Source organism: Numida meleagris, chromosome 27, assembly GCF_002078875.1.
Source record: "Numida meleagris isolate 19003 breed g44 Domestic line chromosome 27, NumMel1.0, whole genome shotgun sequence".
Classification (NCBI taxonomy): Eukaryota; Metazoa; Chordata; class Aves; order Galliformes; family Numididae; genus Numida; species Numida meleagris.
Window position 1 is genome coordinate 3338851 of NC_034435.1, and position 21359 is coordinate 3360209.

The 21359-nt window shown below is 63.6% G+C and overlaps 3 protein-coding genes across 4 annotated transcripts in view; 2 read left to right on the forward strand and 1 right to left on the reverse strand.

Moving 5' to 3' along the window:
- The window catches only part of JAK3 (Janus kinase 3), a 7431-nt gene extending 1104 nt beyond the window's left edge, over nt 1-6327 (reverse strand). The window contains exons 1-19 of the mRNA XM_021379023.1: nt 6206-6327; nt 5694-5897; nt 5491-5614; nt 5290-5401; nt 4923-5068; nt 4559-4835; nt 4303-4425; nt 4080-4237; nt 3776-3887; nt 3458-3644; nt 2787-2908; nt 2582-2713; nt 2427-2511; nt 2215-2348; nt 1775-1913; nt 1549-1700; nt 575-725; nt 359-498; nt 2-205 (exon numbers count right to left, since the gene is read on the reverse strand). Coding sequence (XP_021234698.1) covers nt 2-205; nt 359-498; nt 575-725; nt 1549-1700; nt 1775-1913; nt 2215-2348; nt 2427-2511; nt 2582-2713; nt 2787-2908; nt 3458-3644; nt 3776-3887; nt 4080-4237; nt 4303-4425; nt 4559-4835; nt 4923-5068; nt 5290-5401; nt 5491-5614; nt 5694-5889 — 2694 coding nt within the window. The 5' untranslated portion in view covers nt 5890-5897; nt 6206-6327. The remainder of the gene's footprint in view (nt 1; nt 206-358; nt 499-574; nt 726-1548; nt 1701-1774; nt 1914-2214; nt 2349-2426; nt 2512-2581; nt 2714-2786; nt 2909-3457; nt 3645-3775; nt 3888-4079; nt 4238-4302; nt 4426-4558; nt 4836-4922; nt 5069-5289; nt 5402-5490; nt 5615-5693; nt 5898-6205) is intronic.
- On the forward strand, nt 7525-12073 carry SLC5A5 (solute carrier family 5 member 5; the record flags this gene model as incomplete). The annotated part of the gene is made up of 14 exons (XM_021379024.1): nt 7525-8022; nt 8121-8186; nt 8455-8506; nt 8611-8678; nt 8758-8912; nt 8992-9132; nt 9435-9564; nt 9680-9768; nt 9871-9983; nt 10542-10612; nt 10719-10805; nt 10877-11082; nt 11448-11551; nt 11645-12073. Coding segments are annotated over 14 exons (2103 nt in total), but the record flags the coding sequence as incomplete, so codon positions are not given.
- Nucleotides 12538-21353, forward strand: CCDC124 (coiled-coil domain containing 124). 2 transcript variants are annotated; one of them, XM_021378284.1, is made up of 5 exons: nt 12538-12644; nt 13434-13605; nt 19192-19378; nt 19686-19800; nt 20194-21353. In XM_021378284.1, the coding sequence occupies exons 2-5, from the start codon at nt 13447-13449 to the stop codon at nt 20396-20398; spliced, it is 666 nt and encodes a 221-aa protein (XP_021233959.1). In that variant the 5' UTR covers nt 12538-12644; nt 13434-13446; the 3' UTR covers nt 20399-21353. The 2 variants fall into 2 exon arrangements, with proteins under 2 accessions (XP_021233959.1, XP_021233960.1); XM_021378285.1 differs by lacking the exon at nt 12538-12644 and adding an exon at nt 12680-12832.

Below are 21359 nucleotides of genomic sequence, written 5' to 3' on the forward strand. Positions count from 1 at the left end.
CCTCCTCCCGCTCACCGCGGCTGTAGCAGACGCCCCGGTACTTGACGATGAAGTCGTGCTGCAGCGAGTGCAGGATCTGGATCTCCCTCTCGAAGTCCTGCAGCTCCTTGGCCGAATCCTGCTGCAGCTTCTTCACGGCCACCAGCTCGCCCGTGCTGTCGCCCAGCGGGTCGTAGCGGCACAGCTCCACGCTCCCAAAGTTGCCCTGGTTGGGGGGCAGAGCCGGGTGGGCGCTCAGCACCACCAGAGCTCCCTGGACCCTCCCACCCCCAGGATGCCAAGGTGCGGATGAGGCCGTGGGCACCCCACCAATATGGGCTTCGTTAAGAGGGACCCCCCCCCCCTCCCCTTGCCTCACCTTGCCCAGCAGTGAGATGTACTTGAGGTGCCGCTCCTCGAACAGCGCGGGGCCGTGCCCCACCGCCACGTGTTCGTACCCCCAGAAGCTCTCCCGCAGTGTCACGTCGGTGGGTGACAGCTCCGAGAGCAGCTCGTAGTCTGGGGGTGGGGGCAGGTGGTGAGGCGGGGGTCCAGCGCCCGTCCCCGTGCCCACCCCTGCGCCCGCTTTGCCCACCGGAGGAGATGAGGCTGTTGATGTCGCGGATGACGGCGCGGAAGCAGGGCCGCCTGCCGGGCGCGTAGTGCATGCACTGCGCGATGAGCGCGGCCAGCTCGCTCCAGCGCGGGGCGGGCAGCTGCAGGCGGCTCTCGTAGAACTGCAGCTTCTGGGGGGAGGGAGGAAGGAGCACGAGGCCCAGAGCTGTGCCAGCGCCGGGCATCACCCGAGGACGGGATGGGCACGGTGTGGGGGTCTGCCTGTCCCTGCCACAGCCTGGGCTGGGGGCACCCATCCCCATCCCATCCCCATCCCATTTCCATCCCCATTCCATCTCGTCCCCATCCCATCTTCATCTCATCTTCATCCCCATCCCCATCCTATACCCATCCTCATCCTCATCCCATTTCCATCCCGATTCCATCCCATCCCCATCCCATCTTCATCTCATCTTCATCCCCATCCCCATCCTATACCCATCCCATCCCCATCCCATTTCCATCCCCATTCCATCTCATCCCCATCCCATCTTCATCTCTATCCCCATCCCCATCCCCATCCCCATCCCCATTCCCATTCCCATCCCATCCCCATCCCATCCCCACCCCTGTCTTGTCCCATCCCATTCCCATCCCATCCCCATCCCCACACCCATCCCCATCCCATCTTTATCCCATCCCATCCCATTTCCATCCCCATTCCATCCCATCCCCATCCCATCCCATTTCCATCCCCATTCCATCTCATCCCCATCCCATCTTCATCTTATCTTCATCCCCATCCCTATACCCATCCCATCCCCATCCTCATCCCCATCTCATGTGCAATGTGACTGCGCTCTGGGGTCACCAGAGCAGGGAAATGCCACAGGGGGGGCCCACACTGGGACTGGCAGTAGGCAGATGAGCACGGCGGGTGCCATGGGATGGGGTCACAGCGGAATGGGGTCACATCAGGGTGGGGTCACAGGGTCACGGGGGGGGCAGCCCCACCTTCTGCGGCTCCAGCAGGCTGACGGGCATGTTGCCTCCACTGAAGATCTCCCACGTTGTCGCCCCAAAGCCCCACTTGTCGGCCGGCAGTGCCAGGCTCTGGGGGTCGCTCAGGCACTCGGGGGCCACCCAAGGGATGCGCTCCACCAGCACTGGAGAGAGGGGACGGCCCCGCTCAGCACCACCGGGGGGATGCACAGCCCCCTGGGGCCAGCGCTGCACTTACACTCCTTGGCCAGGACGGTGACGCTGACACCGGGGTCACTGAGCTTGATGAAGGGGGGGCTGCCGCTGGCCGCGTCCCCCTCCCTGGTCAGCAGCACCTTCTTAGCAGAGACGTTGCCGTGGGTGATTTTCTTGTCCTCCTGGGAGGGGACAGGGACCCTGAGCGTGGCACTGGCTGAGGAGAGCCCCGGTGCTCTGCCCTGCAGTGGGGCTGGGGGCCATGGGGCTGGGGTGCGGGGGATCAGTGGGAGCAACGGGACAGGGGTGCTCAGAGATGTGGGGCAGGGATGGGTGAGAGCCGTGGGGACAGGGATGCATGGGACATGGATGGTTGGGGGCTAGGGGAATACAGATGCAAGAAGCTGCAGGGACACATCCGCATGGGAGTGGGGGCTCATGGTGGGGGAGGGGGGAGCCCTGGGACGTTGGCCACCCACTTACCAGGTAGTTGAGTGCGTACGCCAGCTGCTTGGCCACCTGCAGCTTCCAGCTGGTCGTCACCTTACCCTCACTGTGATTCTTCTTCAGGTAGAGGTCCAGGGGCCCGTGCCTGATGTACTCCTGCACCATGATGCCTGCGGGCAGGGGGAGCAGGCTGGTCCCATGCGTGCACCCTGGGGGTGGCACAGGGGACGGGGACAAGGGACACTCACTGTTCTTGCCGAGGCTGACGCCGTGCAGCAGCACCAGGTGCTTGTGGGACAGCTGGCTCATGATGCTGGCGGCCTCCAGGAAGGACTGAGGGGGAGATGGGTCAGGGGGCGGCAGGATGCAGGCGGGTGGGTGCTGAGGGCCCCCCCCAGCTCACCTCGGAGCAGTTGCGGTGGCTGCTGTCCATCACCTTGAGCACCACCGGGGTCTGGTAGAACTCGTCGTCCTTCTGGTCCCGCTTGATGCCCTTGTAGATGTGGGTGAAGGAGCCCTGCCCCAGGCTCTCGCCCTGCCATGGGATGGAATGTTGGGTGGGGAGGGTCCCCCCGGGCCCCCAGACCCCCCGCTCCATCCTGCCATACCTGGATAAGGTTCTCGGGGTTGATCTTGTGGAATGTCATCTGGCTGGGGCTGCGGCGTGGGGCGGGGGGGGAGTTGGGGGGTCGGGGGCAGCCGCTGCGCACGATCAGCAGGTTGGACTTCTCTGGAGGAGGGGGGGAATGTGAGGGGAGGCCGTGACGTCACAATGCCTGCTCCATGACATCACACTGCTTGCACTATGACATCACAATGCCTGCTCTGTGACATCACAGTGCCTGCTCTACGGCATCACACTGCCTGCACCATGACATCACAATGCCTGCTCCGTGACATCAAAATGCCTGTTCTATGACATCACATTGCTTGCACTATGACATCACAATGCCTTCTCCGTGACATCAAAATGTCTGCTCTGTGACATCACCATGCCTGCACTATGACATCACAATGCCTGCACTATGACATCACTCTGCCCGCACTATGACATCACTCTGCCCGCATTATGACATCACAATGCCTGCACTATGACGTCACGCAGCATGCTATGCCACACAGCTCACTCTGCAGGGACACCCAGCCCACTCCGTGACATCACGCAGTGCGTTTTAATGACAACACCCCTCATTTTACGATGCCACGCGTCCCGTCCTGGGATGTCACAGCCCCCCCCTCCCCACAAATCCCTGCCCTCGTCCCCCCGCCGCGGTGTCACCTCGGGGCAGGGGCGGGCAGCACGTGTCCAGGCGCAGGTGGGCACCCTCAGCCTGCAGCCCGCAGCGCCCGTAGGTGCCCAGCAGCTCCTGCAGGCTGCAGAATCGCCGCGCCAGCCCCATCAGCCAGAAGCTGCCGTCCTCATCCCTGCGGATCAGGCAGCGCTTGTAGTCCCGCCCGGAGAGCGTCTGCAGGGCAAGAGAGAGAGCTCAGGACCACGGGGACCCCGAGGGCCACACCGGTGGCACCGTCCCCGCAGCATCCCCTGGGTTCTGTGCCACGCAGAGCGCTTGCTGGGGGGGGGGGTCTGTGGCCCCACCTCGGTGCACACGGTCAGCAGGTAGCTGTCGAAGTCCTGGGGGCTGCGGCGCAGCACAAACAGCCCCGGGTGGGCCCCTGCCGCCTTCAGCTTGTGCACGGCGAACTCAGAGCTGCCACGGCACAGGAGGGTGTGGGGAGGGGGACACCCCAGGGACCCCCCATGGCACATCGCAGCGCTCCCCAAGCGTGGTGAGCGCTGGAGTGTCCCCCCTGGGGTGAGCGGATGGGGTTCCCCTCTCAAGAATTTCCTCCCACTTTGAGCCCATGGCCTTGGGGGGGGGTGGGGGGTGGGGGGCACACACCTGATGGGCCCGTGGCACTGGTTCTCCACGTCCTCAAGCAGCCGGGGGGGGGCCACCTCCTTGCAGAAGTAGTGGTGGGCGTCCGCAGTCAGGCGGTAGTAGCCATCCACCAGGGCCACGAAGGAGAGCGCTTCCCGCAGCGTGGGGAACTCCACCTCCTGGGTGTGAGCAAGGTGAGCCCCCAGCGTGCTGTGACCCCCACCCCCCATCCCCCCCAGCTCACCAGCACCCTGTTGTCCGTCTTGGTGAGGGTGACGATGCGGTTCTCCACGGGGCTGCCATCGCGGCTCGCCTGCTTGATGCTGACGTCGGCGATGTCGGGGAAGTCGCAGAAGTGCTGGCGGCTCTGGCAGGGACACTGGGGGGGCTGCCCTATGCACATTCCCCCACCCCACAACCCCACCACCTGACCCCCCACCTCCCCACCCGCCCTATGGCTGGACCACCCCCTCACCACCCTTTGCTTGGGGTTCCCTCACCTCGGATCCGCTGCAGCTCCAGGAGACCCCGCTGTCTGCGGACACGTGGATGGCGATGTCGGCGTCGGGGCCGCGTGCGTGGAAGCTCTCCTCGGCCCAGCAACGCTGCAGCCGCTCCAGGTCCAGCAGGTACTTGAGCTTCAGGCAGCGCCCGTCCGCCCGGCAGCCCCCCATCCTGCGCAGGGACTGCGCGACGCGGCGGCGGATGCGCTTGCGGGTGAGGAAGCTGTGCTGCTGGATCTGGCACCGCAGCGGCTCGGGGATGCAGGACTTGTAGCTGGGGGTAGGGGGGTGGGGAGGGAGGGCGGGAGGTCAGGCGGGAGGGGGTGGGTGCCCCCCGCCTCCAGGTGAGGTCCCCGCTCACCTGATGCAGCTGAAGACCTGCTCGGGGCTCTGCCACTTCTCCTTGGAGATGCGCAGCATGTCCAGCACTGCCAGGCTCAGGCATTCCTCCTGCCCCGCCAGGCTCAGCGCCAGCCCCATGCGCCCCGCGATGAAGTCACTGCGGGTCTGGGGACAGAGACACAGCTCGAGGTGGGGGGGGGGCAAAGCCCCCTGCTCGCTGCAAGCCCTGGTTGTGCACCGGCCATACACCCCCAGAGCCTGGTTCCATCCATGAGGCTGAGGCAGGAGCTGTGCGTCCCCCCCGCCCCATCGTGCAGGGCCACCCCCTGGATCTGTGCCCGTGTGTGTCGCACCCTGGGGCAGGGATGCAGTGCAGCACAGCTCACCTGGGCAAACATGTAATCGATGACGGGGTAGTCCAGCACGGGGCTGGGGCGGTCACTGGGCAGCTGGTAGCGGTGCGCCTGGCCCAGTCCACACCAGTTGGGGAAGAAGAATCTGTCGGGGGGGGCAGGGAGGGGGGTTGGCTGGGCTCAGTGCCGCATCCTGCGCCACGCAGCCCCCATCAGCCACCAGAGAATCCCCACCTGATCCTATACACCACCACCTGGCTGCGGGCATCCTCCACCATGAAGAGGTGGTTGGGGGGGTACCAGCAGCTGAGATCCTCCGTGGCCAGCGCGAAGAGAGGGTGGCAGATGGGCAGCACGCCTGGGGACAGAGGGACAGAGCGCTGTCCCCGTGGCTGTGACCATGCAGGGTGGGTGCACGGCCGGGGGATGGTGCTCACCGCAGGCCTTGGCAGCGCGCACGCACAGCTCCTCGGCCGTGTACTCGCCGAAGGTGAATGTGAGGACGGAGGTGGAGTCGGGGGGGTTGCAGGGTGCCCGGTGATAAAGGTACACCTGCAGCGTGCCGGGCTCCGAGGAGGACAGGCTGCAGGAGCGCTCCCCGATCAGCGGCGTCTCCTCGCCCAGCGGGGCCATGGTGGGCGCTGCGAGGACAGCGGTGCTCGGTGCGGTCCCCGTGTCCCCCCCCCCCAAGTGTTGTCCCCAAGCAGAGTACCCCATGAACTGAGATCCCCAGGAATTGGGACCCGGGGCTTGGACCCGCCACCCATTGCCCTGCGTTTGTTTTGCAGGTGGAGAAACGGAGGCATGCCGCCGCTTTTGGATGCTCTGCAGCAGCCAGCCCAGGGACGCGCTCGTGTCCTGCATCACACCTGGCCCGCAGAGCACATGGCTCCATCCCTGTGCCGGGGGGTCGTCCAGAGCCCATGAAGCCCCCCATGTCCCACGGTACCTGCGCTGTCCCGGTGGCCACACTGGCGCTGCGTGCTCCGTCCTGGGTGGGGCTGCACTTTCTGGGTTGCGTAGGTGGCTGCGAGCGTCAAAAAGTCCCCATGGTGACTTCCTTCCTGCCCACAGCGTCTCTGAGCAGAGGGAACTTCCTGACGAGGGAGGGGGCACGGGGCTGGGGGCCCGAAGGAGCCACCCCAGGGGCAGAGGCCACCTCCCACTCTGGGTACCCCCCACTCCCAGCCGGTGCTGTGGGTACCGCGGCGGTGGGCACTGCCCCGTGTCCCATCCTGCACCTCCAGCCCAGTGCTGCCCCATGCACCCTGTGCTCCCCCCATGCCGCTCGCAGCCCCCCCAGGAGCACTGGGAGCTGCCCACCCACTCTGGGACCATGGGGGAGCCCCGTTAAACCATCCCAGTGCTGTGCGGCTCCGCACGAACACCGGTGGGTGTGCAGGGGGGGGGCAGCAGCCACTGCTGCTTTTTTCCCCTTTTTGCTGCTCAAAGAGGCAAAGGCAGCAGAGAGGTGGGGTCCCACCCCTCGGGGACAAGGCCACGATGTGGCATCACCGCAGCCAGAGCCTGGGTACCCTGCCACATGCTGGAGCGCATGGATGTGCCCTGCGGGGACGGCGCGTCCTCCTGCAGAGGGGACAGTCCCCACATCACACCTCTTCCTGGGTCTCAGCCCTGCTTTTCAGGCATGGGGACCAACCTGTCCCAGGTGGAACAAAGCAGCTCTTATACCAGGGAATGAGGAAGCGGGGCCAGCCCTCTTGTCACTGCACCCCGAGGGGAAGAGCCATGGCCCCATCCTCACCCTCAGGCCTGGGATCCTGCATGGGTGGGCGGCAGGGAAGGGGTTATTGCTGCGGCCCCACGCAGCTCCGTGGCCCTCCCCGTGCCGTACCCTGCCTCCTCCCAGCCCCGCGCCCCTCTGGCACTCTGCGCCCGTCGAGGTCGCGGCCGGATCCCTGCCAGCCCTTGGGGGAGCAGCCCCGCAAGGGAGGTGACTTTTGCCGGGTAAAGGTTTCGGTTGGATTTGTTTTGTCGCCGGAGGGAGATAAGTGGTGCTCAGCGCTCCGTGTTTGCGCTGGGTTTGGGGGATTGCTGCGTCCTGGCCGTGTCCTTCGGCTGCTTCGCTCCGTGGTGGGACCGGGCAGTGTTGCATGCTCTGGACTGGGAGGTATTTGGGGTATTTAGGGTATTTGGGGAGCTTTCCGGGGCTGCTTCTTTGCACCCTTCCGCCGGGATGAGGACCGGGATGGGGACACGGTGATGCTCCTCTCCGTGCTCACTCCTCCTTGCCTTGCACCTCGATAACCGCCCATTGCTCCCTCTCGCTGCAGTGCTGCTGCCCCTGCACACACTGGGACTTGCCCATCCGCGGGTCCTTGTCCCCGTGTGCCCGGGGGGGGCCGTCCCCACGCCGCCACCACCACCACCACGCTGGCACCGCTGGGCAGCCTGGAGGTGTGGGCACCGGAGCCCCTCACCTTCAGCCTCTGGGACTACGGGGTGTTCGGGCTGATGCTGCTGGTCTCCACGGGCATCGGGCTGTTCCATGGGTTGTCCAAGGGCGGCCAAAAGACCTCGGAGGATTTCTTCATGGGCGGCCGGCGCATGGCGGCGGTGCCGGTGGGGCTCTCGTTGTCGGCCAGCTTCATGTCGGCCATCCAGGTGCTGGGGGTGCCGGCCGAGGCGTACCGCTACGGCTCCAAGTTCCTCTGGATGTGCCTGGGGCAGCTGCTCAACACTCTGCTCACCGCACACCTCTTCTTACCCGTCTTCTACCGCCTGGGGCTCACCAGCACCTACGAGGTGGGGACGGGGGGGCTGCGTCCCCCCGTAGCGGGGACCCTGCGGGCAGGGGATGGGATTCTCCCACCCAAACCTGCGCGCTCCCTCTCTGTCCCCAGTACCTGGAGCGGCGGTTCGGACGCAGCGTGCGGCTCTGCGGGACGCTGCAGTACGTGGCGGCCACGGTGCGTCCCTGGGTTTGGGGGGGGGAACGTGGGGATGGGGGTCCCTGCCACGCTCGACCCCTAAGGGCCCCCTTGTTCCCGTGCGCGTGCTTTTTCCACGGCTCCAAAGCAAACACGGCCCCGCGGGATGGCTGTTTGGAATGGAGAGCCAAGTGTTTTTCCAGCGCCCGCACGCTGTGCTGGGGCAGCACCAGCACGCCACATCCCCCCCCCCCTTTCCCCCCCGGCACCGGGCGCCCCCCTGAGCCCCCCCCCCCCTTCCCCACAGACGCTGTACACAGGGATCGTCATCTACGCCCCTGCCCTGATCCTCAACCAAGGTACGGGGGGGACACGCGGGACAGCATCCACGCGTCCTTGTCCCCACACCTCAGCCCAGTTCTACCCCGAGCACCAACGCTCATCACTGTTGTTTCCTCTTTAGTGACCGGTTTGGACATCTGGGCATCCCTGCTCTCCACCGGCGCCATCTGCACCTTCTACACCACCATAGTGAGAGCAGAGTGGGGGTCCCAGGGGGGGCCCTGTGGGCGCTGGCTCCCTGGCGCTCACCGCGCTCCCCCTGGCACAGGGCGGGATGAAGGCCGTCATCTGGACCGACGTCTTCCAGGTCTTTGTCATGCTCTCCGGGTTCCTCGCCGTCATCATCCGGGGGCTATTGCTGGTGGGGGGCCCCGCCAGGGCTCTGGCCATCGCCACCAACGGCTCCAGGGTGAACTTTGGAGAGTGAGTTTCTGCATCCCCCCCCCCCGCCGCCCTGGGTGCCTTGGTGCCCGCGCTACCCCTGCTCATCCTCTGCCCTCAGCTTTGACCCCGACCCGCGGAGCCGTTACACCTTCTGGACCTTCCTGCTGGGCGGCACGCTGGTCTGGCTCTCCATGTACGGCGTGAACCAGGCGCAGGTCCAGCGCTACGTGGCCTGCAAGAGCGAGAGGGAGGCGAGGATGTGAGGCGGGGGGCGGCAGGGGGCACGCACCCCCGGTGCATGGGGGTGAGGGGCTGCGCTGGGGGGGGTGGGATGCATGGAACCCCAGCGAGCCGGCCCCTGCATCCTGCATGCATCCTGCACCTCTGCACGGACTCTGCACCCCTGCGTGGCCCCTGCACAGATCCCACCCTGCTGCGTGCACCCCTGCATGGCTCCTGCACCCTCGCATTGCCCCTGCAGCCCTGCATGGCCCCTGCCCAACCCCTGCAGCCCAGCTGCGCCCGGCGGGGCCGTGCTGTGATCGTACCCCGTGCCCGCAGAGCGCTGCTGGTCAATCAAGTGGGGCTCTTCTGCATCGTCTCCAGCGCGGTGGCCTGTGGCCTTGTGATGTTTGTGCTCTATAAGGACTGTGACCCCCTCCTGGCCGGCCACATCTCGGCCCCCGACCAGGTACGGCTGCACTGGATCCGTCCTCTTGAGCACTCAGTTGAGGGCAGCCAGGGGGAACGGGGACAAAGATGGGGAAGGGGGTCCCGCCTGCCCCTGACACGGCTGTGTCCCCCAGTACATGCCCTACCTGGTCCTCGACATCTTCCAGACATCTCCTGGGGTACCCGGACTGTTCCTGGCCTGTGCCTACAGCGGGACCCTGAGGTGAGGCCACCTGGGGACCCCGATGTCCCCACAGAGGGGGTGGCCCTGTGCTGTCCCCACCCTCGGTGCGGTGCAGGGCTGAGCACTGTGCCCCCCCCCCAGCACCGCCTCCACCAGCATCAACGCCATGGCGGCTGTCACAGTGGAGGACCTGGTGAAGCCCCGGCTGCCCACGCTGTCACCACGGAAGCTGATGTTGGTCTCCAAGGGGCTGTGTGAGTGGGGACGGGACTGCTGCACAGCCCTGATGCCACCCTGCCCTATGCCACGCTGTGCCACAGCGTACCACCGTGTGCTTTGCCATGCCACTCCATGCAATCCGCCCTGCACCATGCTATGCTGTGCTGCACTGCACTATGCCATGCTGTGCCATGCAGCTTTGCACTGCACTGTGCTGTGCCGTGTCATGCAACCTGCCCTGTGCTGTGCTACGCTGTGCTGCATGGCCATGCACTGTGCTGTGTGTGCCGCACTGCAATGTGCTGTGCTGTGCCATGCAATGCTGTTCTGCGCCATGCAGTGCTGTGCTGTGCCATGCCATGCTGCACTGCAGCGTGCCATGCAATGCTGTGCCATGCAACGCTGCACTGCAGCGTGCCATGCAATGCTGCGCTGTGCCATGCCGTGCCATACTGCAGCGTGCCATGCAATGCTGCGCTGTGCCATACCATGCTGTGCTGTACTGCACTGTGCAGTGCCATGCCATGCCATGCTGTGCCATGCAGCACTGCTGTGCCATGCTGCAGCCCCCCCAGACCCCTCTGTCCCCACAGCACTCTTCTATGGCACAGCCTGCATCACGGTGGCAGCCCTGGCCTCTCTGCTGGGCGGCGGCGTGCTGCAGGTGAGTGCACCCCCACCCCCCCCCACCCCTCTGGCTCTGCACCCGCACCCAGCACGCATCGCTGGCGGCTGGAGAGCCCTCGAGGCACCTCAGGGTCCCCCTGCAGGGCTCCTTCACCGTCATGGGGGTGATCGGCGGCCCGCTGCTGGGGGCCTTCGTGCTGGGCATGTTCGTGCCGGCGTGCAACACAGCCGTGAGTGCGGGGCGGGCGGGGGGCGTGGGGCTGGGGGTCCCGGCACCACGCAGACCCCACTGCTCGCCCAGGGTGTGTTCGGGGGTCTGAGCGTCGGCCTCACGCTTTCGCTGTGGGTGGCGGTGGGTGGCAGCCTCTACCCGGCCCCTGCTGCCATCGCCGGTGTCCTGCCCACCTCTGGAGCCCACTGCCCGCTCTACAACCGCACCGCCGGCACCAACCACACCCTAATGCTGGGACCGCTGCCCCCCCGGCACCACGGCCCGGAGCCCACGCGGTGAGAGGGGATGGGGATGGGTGGCAGGGATGGGGACGGGACGCAGCAGTGCTCTGTATGGAGGGCTGGGGGTGACACCAATGACATCACCGTGCTGTCCTTATTCACTCTGATGTCACACCGCTGTCCTTGTCTGCTGTGACGTCACAGTGCTGTTTTGATCGCGGTGACGTCACACCTTGTTCATCTGTCACAGCGCTGTCCTTGTCCTCTGGGACGCCGTCCCGCTGTCCTTGCTCATTGTGATGTCACACTGCCCTTGCAGCAGGGGTGTCCTTGTTCACTGTGACCTCCCACTGCTGTCCTTGCCAACTGTGACGTCACACCACCTTTCTGATGGCCATGATGTCACCCCCCCCCCGCAGGCCGCCCATTGTGGGTGACTTCTATGCCATCTCCTACCTGTACTATGGGGCGCTGGGGACACTCTCCACCGTGCTGGCGGGGGTGCTGCTCAGCTACCTGGCGGGTGAGCCTATGGGCACCAGCGGCACATTTGGAGGGGGGGGGGCTGCCCCACTCTGCTCCCTCACACCCCGCCGTGCCCCCCCCCACTCCGCAGGGCACACCAAGCGGGCACAGCTGCCCCCGGGAGTGCTGTGGTGGGACATCACCAAGCAGACCTCCTCAGTGTCCCCGGCGGGGGGCACGGCGCCTTCGGGGGGGTGTCCCACCAAGGTAACCCCCTCACATCACCCCCTTCAACACCCAACACTCCCTCCAGCCCCCTGCTCACCTCTCCCCTCTCCACAGCTCTGCAGAGACCCTCAGGGGGGGCTGTGCTCCGAACCCCCCCCGGTGCTGCTGGGGCTGGGATTGCCAGCACCGGGTCCCCCCCAGCACCGCGAGGTCACTGAGCAGCTGCTGCAGGAGAGCCACGTGTAGGGACAAGGGGCGGAGGGGGACGTGGGGGAAGGGCACAGGCACCGGGAGATGCGCACCCCCTGTGTCGGTGTCCCCCCTCCGGGAGGGGACAATAAATGAAGCGGCGGCTCCATGGGACACGGCGACTGTGTGTCACTCTATCGGTGCCGGGGGGGGGGTGGTGGGGTTTTGGGGGGGGGGGGGGGGTGGTCCTGGTTTATGGGTGGGGACAACGAGGAGGTCCATGCTGTGCGGGGGAGGGGCGTGGTCAAGAGAGACCACGCCCACCAGGGAACAACGGGCCACGCCCAGTTAAGCCCCGCCCACGTTGGGTGACAGCGCCGTCAGGCCACGCCCACCATCTGTGCATCGCCCCGCCCTTCTCCGCCGCCATCTTTGGGTGGTGGCACTGCGGCGCCATCTTTGTGCCGGGCACCGTGGGGACTGGGGCTGTGAGAGGCGAGTGGTTTTTTCGTGGTTCGTTCTCCGCCATGCGAGCGGAGATGTGGATGCGGGCTGCATCCCGCTCACCGCTGTTCTTTCGTCGTTCCCCCGGAGCTGTGTCCGCGCAGTGCCCTCAACAAAGATGGCGGCGGGAGCGCTGCGAGTCCGCGGGAGTCGCTCGTTCCCGCCCCTCGGGAAGCGCCGCGCGGAGTGATGACGCACAAATCGAGCGACGGGCGGAGCGGCGGAGCCGGGTAGGAGCGGGGCGGGCGGGCCCGGAGGGGCTCGGGAGGGGGTCAGCGTCGCCGGGGGGGTGTGCTCCGGCCCGGGAGCGCTGCGCCATGAGCTGCCGCCTTCAGTGCCTCTAAAAATTAAAGTTTAAATTCCAGAAGGCGGCGGCCTTGCGTGTGCTGAGCGCGGGGGGGGCCTGTCAGCGCCCCAGGTGCGTTTTGTTGGCGTTGTGTCTGTGGGCCGTCTCCTCCCCCCCCCCCTCTCCCCCTCCCCGGGGCCGTTCGTCCGTGTGATGTGCGGTGCTGCTGCTGTGTAACCGCTCCGGCTGCTCCGCGCAGCCTTTGTGCCGTGTCGTCCTCCCAGCGGGCAGCGTGACCCCCCCCCCACGGCCCGGCACGGCGCTGCTCGGGGGCTGGGGGGGGGGGGTGCTGGGAGGAGCGGGGTTTGGCCACTGCTGGGCGATGGGGGCTTGGCAGTGCTGGGGGGCTGCTGCTGCAGTGGAGATCTCCCAGTGCCAGAGATGCGGGAGCCGAATCATAGAATGGCCTGGGTTGAAAAGGACCTCAAAAATCATCCAGTCTCAAGCCCCCTGCTGAGTGCAGGGTTGCCAACCACCAGACCAGGCTGCCCAGAGCCACGTCCAGCCTGAGGTCCCCCCCCAGGCTGCAGGGCTGTGATCACAAAGCTGCGAGGCAGCAGCAGGAGGGAGCGCTCCGGGCACAGGCTCCATGCCTGCTTGCAGGGGCTGCGGTGAAGGCCGAGGGCCTGGCGGGGCTCTGAGGCTCTTTGCTTGCTTGCTTGCTTCTCCGCAGAGCACCGTGAGTGATGCCCAAGAAGTTCCAAGGGGAGAACACCAAGTCGGCTGCTGCCCGAGCGAGGAAGGCTGAGGCAAAGGCAGCAGCCGATGCCAAGCGGCAGCAGGAGCTGGAAGATGCCTACTGGAAGGATGATGACAAACACGTGATGAGGAAGGAGCAGAGGAAGGTGAGCGGCTGTCGGGTTGGGGGGGGGGGGTTCTCAGGAAGGGTCGCTTCTCATCCTCTGTCGCAGAGCTGTGGCTCTCTGCCCACATTGCTCTGCACAAAGCTCTCGGGCAGAGCAGCTGCTGGGAGCGCTCCTCTGGGAGCTAAAAGAAGCGGAGCGTGGGGGTGAGTGCGAGTTTGATGCGTGCTTGAGAAATCTCACGGATTGCAGAACCGCCTTCCGAGGGGAGGGAATCCAAGCTGCGGTGCTGGAATCGTGGAGTGAAGGGAGCGCTCAGGAACTCTGCTGCAGGGCTCGATTTTCTTAGTTTTGTTTCTTGACCGGGCAGATCTTTCGCTTTTTATTTTGCCCTTTGGATTCCTTTCTGATTTTTTTCCTTCTACAGAAAGAAAAAGAAATCAACGGAGTTTAATACAACCCCATTTTTTTTTTCTCTCCCCGGCTCCGTGTGCCACATATCATGATTATCTCTCAAAAACAAAATCCTCCCTGCTTTGCTCATAGCAGCCCGTTCCACTCGGTGCACACGCTGCCTCAAAACTCAGAGGAGTTCCTCAGAGCTCATCTGTAGTTGTTGGGTTTCCAGTGTTATCCTGCCTCAGCATGAGCCAAACTTCTGAATGTGCTGATTTTTCTAGAAGCAGTTGTTAAGAGCAACTTATCTGCCTGCTCTGAAGCAAGCTGTTTGCCCTTTTTGCTATCTAGGAAGGGCTTCTACTGGAGATACAAATGGAATTTATGGGGTTACTGGTTATGTGCTGCTCTGTTTGGCACTGACTGCACTCCGTGTGCTGACTTTGGACGGGTGGGAGGCCGCCGTGTCCCCGTGACCCTGGTGGCTGTGCCTGAATTCTCCCCCCCCTTCCAATCTGTGTCCTGACGTTTGGAATTTGGAGTCCTGCGTGCTGTTCCCCAGCGCAATCCTGTAATGCTGCCTAATTGCTTCCTGGAACAAGGTCTTATTATTGCACTACTTAAGGGTTTGGTTTTTTTTTTTTTTTTGCCAGCAGTGACCTACTTTGCTGCTCTTCCAAAACAGCCTCCTGCAGGAAAGGGGCATGGGAACCTGGGCTGTTAGCTCCAAAATTGGGGTCCGGCTCAGAGCCTCGCACAAGGCTCTAGGGAACGCAGGGTGGTGGTTTCCCCTCAGCACCGCTCTGCAAGCACAGAACTTGCTGAATAATTTCCCCTCCCTCTAACAGGAGCTCATCCTCTCCTTCTGTCGCCTGGGGTTGGGACGTTCTAGGGAAATTGAGCCTGCTGGGAGCATCGCCCTGCTGGTGGCTGTAGCTCCTGGGTTCCAGGAGAGCACAGTTTGAGTGCATTTCCTTCCCAGGACCCTCCTGGTGACCCATGGCTCAGTGCAGTGGGTGTCTGCTCGGTGAGGAGCTGCTCTGCCCGAGGGGCTCTGGTTTTGCCGGTGGTGCTGGCATGGAAACAGCCCTCCTGGCTGCTGCCACGTGCTGCCAATGGGACATATTGCTGTCAGAGACTGTCAGCGTGCTGCTCCTGGTCGCAGCGTGCAGGACGATGCTCCTGCATCTCACACATCCCCGTCCTCCTGCCTTCCCCCAGCTCTCCAGGTGATGGCAGTAACACGTTAACAGCTCTGCATCACGAGCGGGTGTGCACGGCTGGAAGCCTTGAGCCGTTGCCCAGCAGGACACGTGTGCAGAACAAACTGCCTTTCATCCCTTCCTCGCCCCGTGGATGGGCCTCTGAGCAGTAAACGAGACCGCGGTGTGCAGTTTCGGTGGGGGGATTCGTTGGCTCTTTGTGGAGGTTTTGGGGTTCCTTTCAACACCACCCAGCTCTGCGAGCAGCCGTCGTGGCTGATCCCCGCTGGCAGGGGATGACACTCATTTGGTGGCTCTGTGATGCGTGAAGGAACATCTGAGCTCATGCCACCAGCTTGCCATGTGCGTGCCTCCCCTGGCACTGCGGCGCGAGTCACAGCTTGTCACCTTCCCTGGAGAGCTCCGGCTGAAAGCACAGACTCTACACGCTCCCTGCTGAAAGACACAGGTTATTTCTTTTCCCCCCAGAGAGCTGCCTTGCCGTTAATGTGCAGGTATCTCTGTCCTCTCTGTCCCCTCCCCATCTTCATACGCAGTTCGGCTGCGGTTCAGAGCACACCAATCTGCGTGATGGCAGCGCCTTTCCTTCTCTCCACACAATTAGCTAAAGTGCGTCTGGTGGTGGAACGGCCGCGGACGTGTCCTGGGCGAAGCTGCAGGCGGGCTTGGAAGGGTGACAAGCCATTAAATGCACCGAGGCGTCACGAGAAGAGGACTTAGTGGCAGATCTGTCAAGGGCAGAGGTCTCGCTGCGGGGCTTGCACCTTGCTCTCTGGCTGCAGTCCCTGCTGGGAAGGTGCAGTTCCCAGCTCCTTCCCCAGCTCCTGCTGTCTGTCTGTCCGTCTGTCTGCAGGGGGAGCAGCCCCTCTGTCTGTTCAGGCCGTGTTCTGGCTGGGCTCTGCTTGCTGAGCTCCCTGCTGCCCGCCAGCCCTCACCACCTTGCTGCTCACCCCGCAGCCTTGGCATCGTCCTGCGGGCAGGCAGTGACTCTCCGTGATTCAGTGCAGAGTTACTCAGCTGTGAGCAGCGGGTCGTACCGAGATGAAACGTGAAAAAGGTGAAGTGGCTGCTGTCCCTCCTGGGAGAATGGCTGCGCGGTGCCAGGTTGGCAAAGCTGGAATCCAAGTGGTTTGAATGAGAAATGCGTGGACAGGGAGAGAGTGGAGAGAGCACCCGGTGGTGAGCGCTGGCGTTCAGACCCCGGAACCACCCTCCTTTTGCTCCAGCATCACTACAGCATTTCCATGGGGCACGAGGAGGGCAGGGGGTGACCCCATCTCCAAGCCCTGCTGTGCAGCAGGCAGCCTGCAGGGCACTGGGGCACGCTCCGGGCCGGGTGCCCCCATCTCTCTTGGCAGCTCCATCGCTTCCCTGCCTCTCTTTGCCTTTCTGCCATGCCAGAAGCTCGGCCAGGCTGGCAGCAGGCTCTCCGCCTTCCTCGGGGCCTCATGCTAAGAAGTTGATTGGGAACACTGCTGCTTCTATTGACCGCTTGCTCCCAGAGCCACGTGCGTGGGACCTTGTTCTCCTCCTGTCTCGCAGGTGGGGAACTGTTCTGAAAGCTAATGAATCTCTCCTTGCTCAGACAATTCCGTTCGAGGCTGGAAACCAGCATTTTAACATGCAAATCCTTGTGAACTGAATTGTCCACTTAAAGAAATCTCGCCCACTGCTCCTCCTGGTGCCCCGCGGAGTGCAGCAGGGTTGGGGGAGGAAATTGTTCGTTTCTTCTCCAGATCTCTAATAGCTCTGCTGTACGTTTCGCTTAAGCAAATGCAAGCTGCCCTCTCATCAGGACGTTGAAGCTGACTCACAAAGGATTAGCTTGCTTTGGCCCAACCTGGGAAAAGCTTCGGGAAGGGCAGCTCTGGGATCTGAGATGTCCATTGCACGCGGGGTGAGGGAGCTGTGCCGCGTGGGGCATCGCCGGCGGGAGCCGAGGAGCGGGTGGTCTGCTGGGGAAACCCGAGCGTGCCGAGTTTGCATAGCCTGTGACAAATGAGTGGCAGCGCTGCCTTGTTTGCTTTCCGCAAATAGCAACTGGATGGCAAATGCCAGAGCAGGGAGCAGCATCTCCCAGCAGCGGGAGCGGGGAGAGGAGCGGCAGGACGAGCCCTGCACCCTGCTCGAGCCTCTGGTTCCCCTCCGTGAGGTGGCTGCCGTCCTCTTTGGGGGGGGGTTTGTTGGGAAGGGGCCGATGGCAGCAGAGCGTTGTCCCCAAATTTCCGTGCTGGCAGACGTGTCGTCATCCCAGCTGGGCTGTGTGTGTGTGTGTGACTGCTGAGCTGGCTGCCTCCAACGCTGGCTCTCTTTTGCAATAAGCAGGGGTAAAAGACAAGCTCCTCCGACTATAAATAACGCTTCTGTTCTGAAATGTCTTGCTCCCCTCCCTTAGATCGGTAGCGCTTGTCTCTGCTCCTTCTCTGCCTCCTGAATTATGCAAACCGCAGCCTCTCCTGCGGCCCAGCACCTGGTGGCCCTGCTCAGCCACACCTGCGTCGGGGTGGGACGCAGCCAGGGGACGGTTTCCTTGCACAAACCCGTGTCCTGGGCACGCTGCCCGCATCCCGTCACGGCGCTGCTTCTCCTGCGTGTGCTTTGCATGTCACGGAGCGGCTGCAGGTAGGCAGAGCTCTCGCAGTCTGCACTGCAGGTTGGTCCATGTCCTTAAGGGACGCAGTCCTCCCCCTGCTTGTGTCACCCTCTCTTCCCAGGGAGAGGCCAGGAGCCCCATGATCAGTGAGGCTGAGTCTATGTGCTTGATCTTTGCTAGAAAAGGGAGAGGCTACCAGGAGGACTCGGGCAGGGAAAGCCGGTGTCTTAACCGAGCTCGCGCTCTGAAATCCTGCACGGTCCGGTTGCCAGGGCATTGTGCCTCAAGGCATTGGCACCGTGCATTTAACGACCAGGAGTCTGAAGGCAGCCAACTGCAATAAAAGCTTCGTGCCCGTAATGGCTTCGTTCCCATCCTTGGCCGGAGCCCCAGCGAGGTTTCCCCGTCTCAGCCCGGGGTGAAGGTCTGGTCCTTGCTGGGGCCGGGAGGCAGCAGCCCCAGGGCGCGTTTTGATTCAGCATCCGCCAGCTTTGATTCTGCCTTGTGATGGGTTTTGCTTTAAACCCTTGAGCCGTGGAGCGACCGAGTGGTTTGGTTTTTTTTGCACAGTGAAGTCTCAAGCCCCAGCCTCGTGACGTGCCGCCCAGGACAGCTGACTGCAGGAGTGCCATGCAGCTGCCTTGGAGCAAACCCTGCTGCCTCGTGCTCCGTCACTCGCTTGTGCCATCCCTGTGAATAATGGATGACGCCCGTAATTAAGTGGCCGTGTTAACTAACCTGAATACGAAATGCTCGGCGGCACGTGACCCTGACCTAGGCAGAGATGTTTGCTGGTGTTGTTGTTGCTGTTGCGTTTTGGTTTCTTTCCAGACGCCGCGTGCTTAGGGAGGGGAGGAGTAGATGCAATGTGCTGAAAGCCGCTGCGGGCCTTTTGCACGGTCTTGACACACTCTTCCCTGGCCCTTGCAGGGCAAAGTGGCTCTTAAACTCCCCGTGGAGTGCTTAAAATCAACACCAAGAGCCGTGTTGCTGGCTGGGTTCCCCCTCACCCCCGCCCTGGCTCTTTGGAAGAACGTGAGCCAGACCCGAGGGCGAATGCAGCCTCTCGACACGCTTGTCTCAAACAACTGCTGCACTTTCAACCTCCGACCGCTTATTAAAATGAAAGTGGAAAACTGAATCTGATTGTTAGCAGCCCCGGCCGCTGCCTCGCGCTCCTTCTGGGCCGCAGGGTTGTGTTTCTCAGCGCCGACCTCAGGCTGCTGGGAGGTGGCTGCAGACGGGGCAGGGCTGGGGCAGGTCCTGCTGGGGGCTGTGGGGAGCAGCCCGCGTCTCTTGCAGGCTGAGAGCAGTGCTCTGTTAGGTGTAGAAGCGAGGTGCCTGTTCCCACGCAAGGGATGCTTTCCTGCTCCTGTAAGGGACGTTTGGTGACTCTGTCCCCTCTCTCTGTTCCAGGAGGAGAGGGAGAAGCGGCGGCTGGAGCAGCTGGAGCGCAAGAAGGAGCTGCAGCGCCTGCTGGAAGAGGAGGACTCCAAGCTGAAGGGGAAGTCACCCAAGCAGGCCACGCCGGGCAAAGTCACCAGGGCCCAGATTGAGGAGACCATCAGGAAAGACCAGCAGCAGAAGGAGAATGCAGACACGGGTTGGTGGGAGCACAGCAAGGCTCCGAGAGCGGCGGGAGCACCGGAGGGGGGTTGAGGTGCTTGGAAAGGAGGAGCTGCAGGCAGCTTTGCTGGATCTGCCCAGCATTCACATGGGGGGGAAAGGAAACCTCCTGTCTCCTTGAGACGGAGAAGCAGAGCTGCAAAGCGGGCTCTCATGCTTCCTGAGACTGTGGGCTCTGGCTGAGTTTTTCTCTGCGCTTCCCTCGGTGCTTTGGAAAAGGCTGAGGATGCTACAGGCGAGGATTGGACGGTAACAGTTCTTCCTTTTTCCCCTTCTTTGTGCAGTGGAGAAGGAGAAGACTCACTTGGAGGTCCCCTTGGAGGAGAACATCAACAGACGGGTCCTGGAGGAAGGAACAGTGGAGGCCAGGACGATCGAGGATGCCATTGCCGTCCTCAGGTGCTTGGCCTTGTTGTGATGCTGCTGCTCTCTGAAGCCTTGCTTTCCTTACAAGAAGCTGTTGCAGACGTTCCCTTCCCCACACCTGGCGTTCCCTCCCTCCCTCCTCTCTGAACTTCTTTTTACGCTGTGGTTGCAGCAGTGAGAGCGAGCCCAGCCCGCTGCCTCTGCCCCTTGAGACGAGCCCTGATGTTCCGTGAAATCCTTTAAAGTGGGAAGGGACGGGATTGGGGGGGGGGGGGGGAAGTGTGGTGGGGTTTTCTGCTTTATCACCACAGCTCCTCTGCGCTCACTTGGTTGCGCTGACAGGGGATCAGAGCCGGGCGAGCGGCCGTGCCTGCTGGGAGCTGGTTTTTGATGCGTGTCTGTCTCAATTCCTCCCCCCCCCCCCAGCGTTGCCAACGACGTGGACCGGCACCCGGAGCGCCGCATGAAAGCCGCCTTCACGGCTTTTGAAGAGGTCAACCTGCCCCGCCTGAAGCAAGAGAACCCCAACATGCGCCTGTCCCAGCTCAAGCAGCTCCTCAAGAAGGAGTGGATGAAGTCTCCAGAAAACCCCATGAACCAGAGGCACAAAGCTTACAACAGCCAGAAGTAGAATTCGAGCCCATCATCCCCCCACGGACGGCGGGCCGGAGCCGCGGGCTCTGCTCGGTTGAAGCAGGAGGCACGGGAGCCTCCTCTCCTTTTGTTTCCCTTCCCCACCCCCTCTTTCCTTCTCTCCCTGTTGTCGGATTTAAGACCAGCACGAGGTCACAGCCCAGCTCCAGCACCCCGCTGTCCTCGCTCTGGTTGTCATCCCCACGCATTCACCCCCCCCCCCCCGGCCCCGGGCAGCCGGTGCAGACCCATAGGGGCACTAACGCTGCCGCGTGCTTCTGAGTTCAGCTGGTGTCTCACAGAAAGCTACTAACGCACTTCCCAGCGCGGGGTGCCCGCCTGCTGCCCCCTGGAAGGTGGGGGTCCCGCACCCGGACCTGACCCAGCGTGCATCCATCCATCCCTGCTTGCGCCGCGCTCTCGCGCTCCGCCGGGCGAATCCTTGCAGGTGTCCTGAGAGCGCCCCGAGGAAAGCGCCTGCCCTCTGCTCCTCCTGGTGCTGGGGCGTCCCCGGAGAGATCTCGTGCTGCCATCGCTGCTGGCCCTGCCTCCCTCCTCGTTCCTTTCCATCAGGATGAGACCCAACGGGGACACGGGCTCCGTCGGCACCGCGCTATGGGGAAGAGCGAGCTGGGAGAGCCAGCACCGTGCTGTGGCTCCTGCCCCGTCTGCATGGGACACGAGAGCCGGACTGTGCCTTTCCTGGGGGGCTCCCAGAGCCTCGTGCGCCGCTGCTGGGCCAAGGGCACGCCGAGGGGGGGGGCTGCACCCTGAGGGCCGCCCCGCCAAGGGGAGCTGCTGCTTCTCCAGCTGCTGATGGTGCAGACTCACACAGGGATGTGCCCTGCAGCCCCGCAGAAGGGGCCGTGAGACCACAGAGCCTCTCCCGGCCTCGCTGCCCACCCCCCCCCCCTGCACCGGGCAAGGCAGAGGAGAAGGCGCTGAGCTCCCCTGGGGTT